At 39.0% G+C, this 12,675-nt stretch overlaps 1 protein-coding gene across 1 annotated transcript; it reads right to left on the reverse strand.

Moving 5' to 3' along the window:
* Window positions 1–2,138: 2,138 nt before the first annotated feature.
* MAP3K7CL (MAP3K7 C-terminal like) lies at window positions 2,139–12,329 on the reverse strand. Its single transcript, XM_053456798.1, has 5 exons — window positions 12,013–12,329; window positions 9,399–9,522; window positions 4,316–4,377; window positions 3,620–3,735; window positions 2,139–2,910 (listed from the first exon to the last, which is right to left on the reverse strand). The coding sequence occupies exons 2-5, from the start codon at window positions 9,466–9,468 to the stop codon at window positions 2,730–2,732; spliced, it is 429 nt and encodes a 142-aa protein (XP_053312773.1). The 5' UTR covers window positions 9,469–9,522; window positions 12,013–12,329; the 3' UTR covers window positions 2,139–2,729.
* Window positions 12,330–12,675: the final 346 nt, after the last annotated feature.

Genomic DNA, 12,675 nt, shown 5'->3' on the forward strand with positions numbered 1-12,675 from the left:
ATGATTTCATATTCCATCACTCCAATTTTGAAGGAAGATTGGCTTGGAAGGAGACTATGGAGAGCTGTGCCATAGTGTTAATGGGCTGGCTGGGGAGATCAGTGATCTCCATTGTCTGGTCCATTGTCTATTAGGGTTACAGGGAGTCTGTCATGCAGCATAGGGGCTTCCACCCCACTTGACCTGCCACCTTATGCCTGGGCCAAGTCGGCCTAGGCTTAGAATACGCCAATGATCGATCATCCAAATGGCAGCTATTCGAACTAGCCCAGAAGTAAAAGGGGCCTTTAGTTGCAGCACCTCAGAGGTCTCTTTAACTAAAGACTTCACAGTCATGGGTGTTAGAACGCAGAGCTGTACGTTGTAATTATGATATTAAAGACAATCATATAATATTAGTCTGTAGATTTTTCAAGCCAGTTGGGATGCTGGCCTATTTGACGATCTCCTATTCTCCATAAGAGGGAACACTACAATTAAATCAAATTTTATAACAGCTTTCAAATTCTATTTTTCCTTATAAATGGGACAAGTAAAAAAAGTATTTGTGTTATTTGCCATTTTTACGCCTCAAGACCACTTAACCTAAATTGTTCTTAAAGCTTGTGCTTTAATAACGCCTTCCCGTACTCTAAAAACTCATGTTTTAAAGATCAAATAAATCAGCATGAGCAATTTCACCGATTTTTAAAAGACACTATTAAGCCATTATTCTTCCCAAACGCTAGAACGATTAGTTTTTAATTTGGAATGTTACTTGTATGCATTGGAAATCGAATTTATCAACAGATTGAGATGTTAGTAGTAATATATAAAAAAAATACAATATTTTGTGCTTAAATGTTTATTTGAAAAAAAAAGACACACACAAAGACGTACACCGGATAATCATGAAACTGTAACAAAGTGATGTCTGGAAAATACATTTGGTAAGTAGCACCTAACCAAGTGGTCTTCCAACAAACATTTTATCAATCCTTCTAATTGTTTTTGAAATATTTGCTATAAAAAATAAGGTATTTTTTTACCACAGCAAACCAGAGATCTCCTGTTTCCTTACCCTATCTTTACAAAGGTTGCCAGAACCGGTCGGTTTTCACCAAAGGTAAGTGAACCATTGAGGAGATGCAATAACGGGGAGGAATCATCATGCAGATCCCAAGAACAGGAATTTCAGCTGGCTGCTCCCGTAATATTCATATAACGTAGGTTTCTTATACATACAGTATATCGATTCTTATAATCAGCATTAACTAAACTGTACACAAAGGCTTTGGGATAAGCACAGATCTGCTCTCTAGTGACATGTAATGGGCGCCAGTAACAACACTAGATAAAAATATTAACAATTACCAGTCAGGAAGTATAGATCAGGTGTGTCATGGTATATTATCCTCTACATACAAGAGGCGTGTAGTATACATGGAATATGATATATATATATATATATATATATATATATTTCCACGCAGAATGTATTGATATAAACACCAGTGCACTTTAAACGAAATAATGGCGTTCCATACAGATTCAAGATCAAAGTGCTCTCAGTTCTGTGGTGGATCTACTTAACGTTCTTATATTAGATGGATCTTTGCATTACATAATAACAAAAGATCTCGTCTTGTGGTTCACGGAACAATAAAACTTCTTTAAGTCTTCCCTCTGGATCATTCTTTGCTAGTATGAATGGGTCAAATCAATTTGCATACATCTAGTGCGCTCGTCACTGTTCAGTTTGCGAAAGCATCAACCAACTCAACAACTGCTCATATAAATATATTTTTCTGGAGACCTGCCGTTATGATATAGTAATTAATAAATATATATGCCTAAGCTGAAAAAAGTTATTCAGCAAATGTATTTCTTCAGCATTATCCAAGGCCCCTCAACAGTAACGTCTTTATATAGAAATATAGAAATAAGTCTTTCATCCTTAAAATGATATGTGTTACTCTTCTAGACTATTGGGCTTAAAAAGAATGAACAACTAATTGAGGTTAAGGGTAGAGGTGGGCAAAAACGAAATGTTTGCCGGTATACTAAAGATTGCAAGAAATGCCATTTTCTGCCCCCATGGAAAAGTTTTCGGGGGAAAAAAATGTTTCTACCTCGAATTTGGAAACCAACTTTGCTTATCTTGTTTGTTTTGTAGACTACATTGTTCTGCACTTTCCTACAATAAGCCAGTTCTCCTAGTGGAATCCCCCCCATACCCAAGTCTCAGTTAGTTTTCGAGTTGGTCGTCACTCTTTGCAAAAGAGCTAAACTGACAGCTCTGCTTCAGGACCTCCAGAGCACCCGGGCTCCAGCCAGCTGGGGGAGAGAACAGTGACGATTCATGGACCCAAAAAAGGGTCCGGTAGGCCAGGTACCATCACAACGTATTTGTGAATTTACCCCGGGAACTAAAATGTTACTTTTCTCCCACCTCTAGTTATGTGTAGAAAACAATTGTAGTGCAAAGTGGAAAAGCTATCGGTAGGACCATTCCATAGATGACTATTACGACTGCACCACTTTTATCAGCTAGAATTGTTTGATCTACATAAACTTCCAGGAATCATATTCAGGACACCATGGATTACCTCCATTACATTCAAACTGAAAGCGTACAGTAAGTCATGTGTGTAATAAGAACATTTTTTTTAAAAGAAAGTGCAGATGTATTATTCATCCCATCAGAGACCTTGGTGTTGGGTTCACTGTGTGGCGTCTTCCCCACAGAGTTAAGAAGAGCCCTGTCTTTTTTGATATTGGATCCGTAACTTTTCGAGTTGTTCTTTACATCGAGAGTGTGCCAGGTTAAGGCTTTGATTTTCTTTCGTGAGGTCTTCATACTCCAGAGCCATGTGAGCTGCATCAGAGTTTTCTTTTTCGACTTGATCTAATCTGGCCATGAGTTCTCTCCTAAAAATATATATATATAAAGAGAATAATAAGAAAAAAAAACTAGCACTATGATGGCCGATGAGCGTCTATGACAGCAAGGATCAACTGAGAATTTAAAAAAAATACTAAATTAAAGTTTTTGATATTGCCATTTTTTTCCTTGTTGGAAATAGCAAGTTTAAGTGTTTGCTTACTTTCACACAAGGGGAAGCCAGGGGAGGAGATGTGGCTTCTAAAGGCATAGTAGAAACCAAAACAGAGTGTAGAACGCATTGTGGGTGCTCTTAGAAGTGTGCAAATTATTCACTGTCAAGTATAAATTAAGTGAATCTAAACTAGCAATTTTGCTATCAGAATGTATGAATTATATGATATAATTAACATAAGTGGATCACAAGCCCATTTATTAAGGAACCCCACATAATAACATAATAATAAAAATATACAAAAGGAACAATCTCCTTCAGAACACATTCAAAGGCCACGTACATTGCTTTGTGAATATATAACAACTGTACTCTGATGCCCACTCCCGAGGACCGCTAGGGCAACCCCTCTACCCATGATTAAATGAAAAAAATATATATATAAATAGAATATTCCTATGCCCTACCTACCTGTCTATCTGTAACCCCTTCATGACAAAGCCTGTATAGGTACGGGCTCACAATGCAGTTTTTAATGAGTTTAAGGACAACCTTTTGCCCTTAAGGGGTTAAACACTTACTTTCTCTCTTCCAGAAGAGCGATTTCTTTCTTCACTTCATGGTATTCCTCCGCAATCTTGCAGTGCTGTTTAAACACCTGCATGGATTCTTTGGATGTGTTACATGGTGGCACAGGCTGCAACAAAATAGCAGGACAAATTAAAGCCCTGGAACATGGAATAGGGAAATATTAACACGCACACATCGCGTACATATAGTGCGTATATGTTGTACATTGGGACAAAGAAACAAGCCATTATACTTTTTATCAGTGAGATCTAGCGTACTGGTTTGCATATATATATATATATATATATCTATATATATTTTTTTTTTTTTTTTGTCCTGATAAGCAATATTAAGTTTCTTAGGTGGCCGTTATTTATTTTCTTAAGATTAGTAAGAAATATACAAATAATTGGTGGATGGTGTAAAAAAAATCTGAATAAAGTATTAATACTTCTATTGAATCAGAATGCATATGATCCTTTCTGGCCATTAAGTCATCATTAGCATTTTATCCAGTTCCAGATTTATATTTATATCTTTTATATTTCACTATTCCTGCCCATATAACTGAAAAACACATTTTTCACCTCTATAATTTGGAGCTCTGGAGCTGTGATGCCCCCATAAATGTGGTACCCTAAGAATTTACGTAGATTGCACACTGGCCAGGTCATAGATCGCCGTGTTTTTGCTCATTAGTCTCTTACCTGGAGTTGCTGGTCTAGATCAGGAAAAGCCAGAGGGAAAACATTCTCTGCAGATGATTCATCTAAGGAAAGTGAAGAATTTCGAAACTTGGTTACAAAAATTCAACTTCATCTTAATATAGATGATTTTTAAATTAGGAGATGTTGTGTTTCAGTATCAAGTGCAAGCTTTACTGTATTCCATACTATTACGTGATACCCAGTCATCAAAAAAAGGTGCATGAGGGGTGCAAAAAAGATTGGATTTAAAATTTTACTTATTTTGTGTGCTTAGCATGATTATGTAATTTAACCCTTTCCAACGTGCGCCTAAACTGCATTATATTGTGTACCGCGTGTGCAACCTACATGTATGTACAACCACGTTTATTGGATATATTTACCAGGGAGGGGTGGGGGCTTTTAAGAAAATTATATTGGAGGAATAATAAGGGGAAAAAAAAGATTTTGGGATTTTTTGCGTACATTTAACCCTTTGTAATGTGATTAAATGCACATGTCTCAAGATTGTAAGCTTGCAAGCCGGGCTCTCTCCACCTAATGTATCATTTGTCTTAGTCTGTCAATTTTCTTCTTGTCATACCCCTTGAATATATGTATTGTATTAAGCGCTGCAGAATTGTTGGCGCTATATAAATAAAAGATAATAATAATAATAATGTCGCCATAAACTAGGTATCTGTGAACAGCGTAACATGTCCTGAATATAAAAATATATAGGTTTCTCTAGGTAACGTGTAAATTATTTATGCGGTTGTCACCTAAATCTATGTATAGCAAAACTAAGGACGTTTGGCTAGGTGCCCCAAGAGGAAAAATGTGCCCCGACCCCCAGCGTTCAAAGGGATGCAAGTATTTCCTATAAATGTCTGGACCCCAATTAATTTAAGACGAAGAGCCAATAAAAAATATCTCATTTTTAAATGAGTGATTGGCTGCTAACACGACCCACGCTCGAGGCTCCCACCAGCATCTCATGTTATTGGAATAAAATGTGATAATGTTATTTTACAGGCGAAAGACCAGCTCCGGCACAACTCCGATAGGATTAGCAGCAACATTAAGGAACAAGACTAAACAAGATGATAAAAGGGTATTAGCTTTCAATTTCTTGGCTATAAATATCAGTTATGAGAGTTATGGCTCCCTGCTATTTTATCGCTATGATAAATTTAACTCTCTTCAACGCATGCTGTCAATCCAGATTTCCAGAGTGTTTACTTTTAGGATGATAATTGCCTCCTTTAAAAATAGGCGAAAGATCTAAAAGCAGAGGGGTGAATCATGCTTCAGAGCCAATGAGTGCCGAGTATGACTCAATCTCACTGCTCCAGCTGCTTCCAATACATTTTGTCAGCCAACTCTGAAGCAGCTTGAGATGCTTTCTCCGTCCAGTGTCTGATGACCCTTTGAAAGTAGATGTTGCATCATTTCAGATGGAGTCATCTATCCATATAGTAATCACTTTGACACAAAAGGTCCATGTGTAACTGTTTCAGAACCAGAAGAGGTGGTTTGTAACGTAGTCGTTATTGATACATGTAAAGGAGTTACTAATGGGTTCAGCTGATGGCAGGACTCTAATACTAAAGAAGAGAAGGACCTCGGCAGATGGGCTTCATTTCCTCAATGGCCTATTAGAAGAGGGTAATGAGATTCATGCCTATGGTGCATCTAGACCATGGGTCACTGGTGCAAGAGAGACACATACGAGCTGGTGAGATAGCCCAGTTGGTAAATACCTCTGACAGCTGCAGGGTCACAGGTTCAAATCCCGGTAGGAGCAACTTCAGCCCTTTATCCTTCCAAGGTTGATAAGTAAGTGCCATTCATTGGGTAATAACAGCAACTATTTTTTGGCCTCTGATTTGAAAGCTGCGCTTCTGGATTCCTATGCTTCTGGATAGTTTACGTATGAGGATATTGGGCAAAACCCCAAACTCTTCTGCAACCAGTTCCCCAGCCACTTCTAAAAAACCCAGGTAGCAGCTGATGTCTACACCTAAATATAGGAATTTAGTGCCCAAGTGGCATGCTATAACTCCCAACACCCTTAACCTATCTACATAGAATATGTGTTTGATTTGCAGTTGCCAACAGTAAAAAATACAGAGGCTGCCTTTTACTAATATATAAGTGAAAACCCGCACAGTGTTATTTGGTTGTTAGGTTGTTGGATTGCTGACAAATGCATATTTTGCGTAACTGTTTTAAATAGGAAATGATGAATCACGTTTTCATGAGTCTTCATATATTTAACTATCTATAGGAGCATGCATAGTATTAGGAAAGGTATTTGGGGGCAAGAAATGAATGCAATTTAAGGAAGTTTTACTTTTACTAAGAGTGTGGTAGATAACGGGAACAGCCTCCCAGCAAAAGTGATATAGACTGATACAGTGAGGGAATGATAACATGCATTCGATAGGCATAGAGATATTCTAAATCTAAGACAGCAGAACCATTCAGCCCATCTAGTCTGTGCATTTATCCTGATGTAAACACGCAGACCTTACTCTGTCCTTTTGTCTTACAGACTTTGCAATCAAGATCATACAAAGCTCACCGAGAACACCAATCAAGACTTAATATGATTAAGTTCACTGTCAGTTCTAGGATCCAAAATGTTTTCCGTTCCAATATAAAAAAGATTGCCTTGGGATAAATATTATAGAAATTAGTGAACCGATTGGGGTCGAGCACAAGCTGAACCGGGGCAGAGCCACACCATCGGATCCAAACCTGATCAGGACTTTTGCATGCAGAAGGACCTAAAGACAAGACTGGGCCCCAGCTTGGGTTCCTCTCCTCATGAAGAGCCAGGAGCTGATCTTAAACTCATGTTCCTCATCAGATTCCAAGCCTGGAGCTACAGTATATTCCAAGCACTGCTAATGAGTAATTAGCCCCTTCTAGTCATACCATTTTTCTTGATGTAAAGACTCGGACCTCAGTCAGTTGTTGGTCTCATCTTAGGTACAGAGATACCCATAGGCCTATCCAATGCACGTTTAAAACTGTATTAGCCTCTACCACTTCTGTTGGGTGGTTGTTCCCTTTTATCTACCACCCTCCTTACGTTACATAAATTTCTTCCACCCAAACACTGATTGGGCCTTCAAAAAACATAAGATTGACCAAAATACTTTGTAGACAGAGCATAGGCGAGTATAAATTGTTGAGTGAAAATGTTTGATCTGAACACATTTTTAGACCAAAGTTTTAGGCGGAAATTATGCGATTGAAAAACAAAATGTGTTATCCCGATGAGAATATTAAACAAAATATAATGTTTCTATATTTAATCTATATTGTATTTGAATAAAATTTCAGAAAATGTAAATTAAATAAATTGTGTATTCACGCAAATATTCTTCTGTGCGTTTTCCATTACTTTAAATACATGAGAATCCAGTAAATGGAGAAAAGAGAAGTGACCTAAAATTTAACAATATAATTTTTTTCCGAGAAATACTGCTTTTTTTCAGAGCTTCCACCTTTCTATGTTCTATTATCTTTCTACTTTCTAAAGTATCTATAATTAGACGTTATGGTATATGAAATGTATAAAGCTCAGGGTTATATGTTCTATATGTTGTGTGCTTCAATGTTAGCTGCATGAAGACCATTTGTTATGTAATTAGTCTTGTGAATAAGCATAAAAAGAACATTATAGGCAGAAAGGAAGTTAATGGCTACAAAAATATTCCTGACTGGAATAATGAATATGGCCGAGCATTTAATAAACATCTGCAATTCCTAATACAGTGTCTTAGAGGAACTGTCTAGAAAAGGCCTGGGGGGGGGGGAGAAATCGGACAGAAGGACGTCCATGACTGAGGTGAAAAGGCCCTGAACCTTATCTTTTTTTCCCAGGTTCGTGTCTGATTGGCTCCCTAGCTTAGCGATAAGGGTCGGAGTGCTAAAAATAGACTTGGATATATATATATATAAAACGAGTTTCTAACGCAGGTATCAGGGTCTTTTTTCTACAAGGAGAAAAGAGAAAGAAAGTCCTCCCTCCCCAGTTTTGTAATTTTGGGTTAGTTGTGTTCATTCTATGGCTGGTCATTTATTGGACGGTTATGTTTATGGTTTTATATATCCGGTGGGTATGGTGCATGAGCTAGCCATCTCGTGGTATGGTGGCCTGTGGTGCCCAAGCCTGAGGGCTTAAGCGCTTAGGCCTTTGGTGAACCCATTGGGCTACTGGGCATGGAACGCCAGGGCCCTAGGGATTGAGCCTTTTACGCCCGTGCCAGCCAAGTGGTTATTTACGTATTTGATGTTGTAAATTAATATCTTTGCTGGTTTTATTATTTGCAGGTTAATGTCTGTATATTTTAAAATTGTATTATGAAGGATTTGTTACTTTTCATTCATACTAAAATGTCAGGGTCACAGTGCATTGTGGCCACATTTATAATATTCACAGCTGAAGTAAAAAATATTTATTAAACTAAGTAATTGGATGGGTTTTTTTTTAATTTTCATGAGATTTTCATGTTTTAATGCGTGTGGGAGTACATTTTGCATTGACCCCAATATATTTTATTGCAGGTAAATTGAAGCAGGCATTCTTTATTTATTGTAGTCAGACAATGAGACATTTAACTCCTCCCCCAGCTGCCTCTATTGAAAGCAGGAAGTGTGTGTATGTACACTTCCTGCGCATGCTCAGTAGCACTCCCAAGTTAACGGGAGCTGGGCTCCTAAGGAAATCATTGACTCCAGACAGTTGAGGAAGCTTACTCCAATAGCTAAAGTATGAGGGCATCCAAAATACAATGGAGTCTATACAAATATGGCTGAAGTGCTCATTAGAGGGGACAGGCCTTTATTTTGTTCTGTGGCAAATTATGGGCGCTGGAAGGTTGTAAGGTTGTATGAGTGTGCAAGGAGTTGTGTGTTTATCGTTGCTTTGTCACAGGGTTCTGGAGGACGGTCCTTTCTCTCTACAAGCTTGAACGTTTTATAAATTTATGGTAGGGATTTTGTCACACTTATTGCCTCCCCTTCCCGAGCTGGATCCATCTCTGTATCTATCTACTGAGAGAGCGATACTGGTCAATTTAGTTTGTACCTGAAGAGTCTTTAAGGCTGAAGGAAATCCGGACGGGTTTGTCAGCAGGTATCCTGGCTGTGGTGATCATGAGGATGCTTTGACTTCAGCTCTTCTACCGCAATTTTCTCAGCAACAAATATTCCTATAAAGTATTAAAAAAAAAAATACCAGAATCTGGAAGAAACGCGCAAATGATAAGAAGCATCTGCCTTCTCAGGTCACGATTAACAATAATGAAAAAACACAAAAACGCAATTGAAGTGCTCATAGTCTGAATGCAGAGCATAGAAAACAATCTGTATAGTTTGTACTGAATTCAAAGCTAATGCATAGATCAAAAGATAAAAGGTTAACTTATCAACAAAAAAAAGGTTAGCATTACCTATATGATGTTACCATGCAGCACAACATAACAACGAAAGGGACGCTCCAGCCATCCAAATTCTGTGGTGTCTCCCTTGGAAATGGCTGGTGGCATTCTGTAGGATTCCCCCCAGATATTTTTGCCCCTTTGTCCGCCCCTTCCACTATTTTCAGTGCATATGATATACTTGCCTCTGATCAGCTCCAGTGCAGGCTTGGTGAATGCTGCAGGCGTGCGTGTACGGAGACCCCTCTGCGCATGCACAGAAAGCTCTCCCATTGATTTTTGGACAAGGAGGAGAGCTTTCCGTGCAAGCTTTTGTTTTGAAGGAATGCATATTAAAGCACTTTAATAGATGCTACCATTCAAAGGTTTGGGGTCACTTGGCTGTTTTCATGGAAAACATGGACATTTCTGACTGTGACATAATTGCAAAGGGGTTTCTAACCATCAATTAGCTTTTTAAACTTACACTTGGATTGAACAAACGTGGAACAAAAGAGTGATGGGAGTGATAAAGGGCCTCTGTACGCCTATGAAGATATTCCATTAAAACTCCAGCTACAATAGTCATTTACAATATTAACCCCGTCTGCGCTGGATTTCTGATCCATTTCATGGTATTTTAATGCACAAAGCTTGCTTGTACCCACACACCCCCCCCCACTGGCTCATCTGATGGTACCTGGCATAAGGGGGATCATCGTATCTGGATGGTTACACCTAATCCCACGTAATGTAAAGCCTAAAGAGAAGATGCTTTAGCACAGCTGTTTAACCATCAATGTTCTTTACATATATATATGATATACTATAAGTAGATAATTGCCACAATAACTCACAATGACTGTCAAGGACGAGTGAATAAAAAAGTTTACTATAACAGACTTCCATTCCGAATGCATTAATAGGTATTGTAACACGATCATAACGTCTGTACGGCTACTGTACTTATGATCAAAGCCATTATGGTCTGAGGTCATGCCCCGCGCTGATGTCACATCCACTTCCAAAAGTGAAGGGAAACACAAGGAGGTGCGGGGTCATTGCTGCCACGTGCCTCACCTTGTTCTGTCTGGGGCAGATGTCCTTCTTGCCCTGCGGAACCTATGCTCTTGCTTATAGCATTACTGCATTTATTCTACCTCCCTTTTATTAGAACAGTAAAGTGCTAAGTACAACTAGTTTATCTTTGACAATAGATCCACCAGGTTACATAGGTTATCATGGTAACAAGAAGCCACATTAGGCTTCCTGTTCCATGGACTGATCTTACGTTTACTTTTTTTATCCTAAGGAAAACTGCTGATTGCTCCCAGACTGACCATTGTTTCCACAAAGAAAGCCTTCACATTCATCTGTAAAAGCAGGGCTTCTCTGTTTCAGATCAGGACAGTTAGAAAACAGGAGGGATGAATAAAGGAAATAATTTCCCTCCTTGATGGACTCGTGTCCAGCTTATATTATTATTATTATTATTATTATTATGTTACTATGTACTGTGCTCAACAGGGTCCAGCATCCCACAAGAACCTGGTAAGATCAGCTGCCAAAACCAGGTGAGATGTAGTAGCCATGTCACTTTAGTGAATACCCAGGATGATAGTTAACTGCCGTGTCAGCAATCATTGATTCATTTCACGATTACACTGACAATATCGTGATATAGTAATTAAGGATGCACGGTTTTATCCCCCCACCTGAGCCATCATTCACATCTTCTCAGTATCCTTTCAATAAAATCAATCAAACTACATGACAGATGTGTAATGTATCTCATATATGTTCAGAAATACTTTCTCGCTCATTGTTTAAAGCCAATAAAGAATATTATCCCAGGCATTCTAATTCATTATTCCAATAGAGATATCCAATTCATTCTGCTGTCCACTTAGCAGTCTGTGGATGCAATTTCACTCTCTGCAAGGTTTTCATCCTGAATGAAATTGACCCTTATTTGTATGCGCCGGCCGGGGGAACGGAATAGAAAATACATATGCTCATTACAACAAATTGGCTTTATCTCCCGTCTACCAAAACTCAAGCAACGGCTGCCAAAAAAATCTTATCCCTCTATCCCATATGGCGAGGAAGAGCGGGGGGGGGGGGACATCTGGGGTAATAGTCTGGCAGGACCTTAGCATGCAGTTCCATTACTAAAACAACTGTTCCCGGTGCTAACAGTTGTTTATCTGCAAAATCAGAACGCAGATGAAGTGATGCTACAACTTCATCGGACAAGTTGTAGTTTCACACCTGTTGTCTTACCTCACTCGGTTAAGTGTGTCTGCACTTGAGTAATCCTGGGTCAGTCACTGTCTTGGCCGGTCTTTGCCTTTATGGAGTAAAACGTTGGAGTGAAGTGTGCACCTGCTGCATACTAACACACTGACAGGCATTGAAAGACTCGGGCAGCTGTTATTGTAGCATGGGGCTACCTGAATTGGTCAATGGCTTTCGCCTTTTCAGAAGAGCTGGCTTCCTCGCTTCTCGATTGCACTTTTCATTCCTTTGGACTGGACGTTCAGTGTGTTGTCATGCCTCAAGGGGAGTAAAAAAAAAAACACCCTCTCGTCGAAAGGGTTTAAAAAAAGTGACAAACTGTCAGAGTTCAAGGCTTTTAATTCATTAGTCCTGGCAAACCTAAAATACAAACAGTCTTACTTCACGGGGCAGGAATGTTTACAGCGTGGCCCAATCAGTGTCTGTGTCTATTCCAGCTAGCTGGCAAAGATAGACTGACTTCAGTCAGCAGAAATGTCTGTAGCTCCAATCAGCGAGGGTTGACATAGCCAATTTGGACAGGCAAGGTTATCAGACCTCACTATTATCCAACAAAGAGCTCAGACTGGCATTTCAGGCCCCTGCGTAAATTGTATACTGAAAAGTACCACATTGAAAAGATTTCTTAAGAGCTTTGGGTTCTAAAAT

The sequence above is a fragment of the Spea bombifrons genome, chromosome 2 (genome assembly GCF_027358695.1).
Source record: "Spea bombifrons isolate aSpeBom1 chromosome 2, aSpeBom1.2.pri, whole genome shotgun sequence".
NCBI lineage: Eukaryota > Metazoa > Chordata > Amphibia > Anura > Pelobatidae > Spea > Spea bombifrons.

What these genes read in the sequence shown, in the direction of transcription:
- MAP3K7CL (XM_053456798.1), bottom strand. Translation starts at nt 9,468, where the DNA reads ATGATCACCACAGCCAGGATACCTGCTGACAAACCCGTCCGGATTTCC. An exon ending in CAGCCTTAAAGACTCTTCAG is followed by an intron (nt 4,378 to 9,398) that starts GTACAAACTAAA and finishes CACTTTCCTTAG; the next exon opens with ATGAATCATCTGCAGAGAAT. An exon ending in GCTCTTCTGGAAGAGAGAAA is followed by an intron (nt 2,911 to 3,619) that starts GTAAGTGTTTAA and finishes ATATATTTTTAG; the next exon opens with GAGAGAACTCATGGCCAGAT.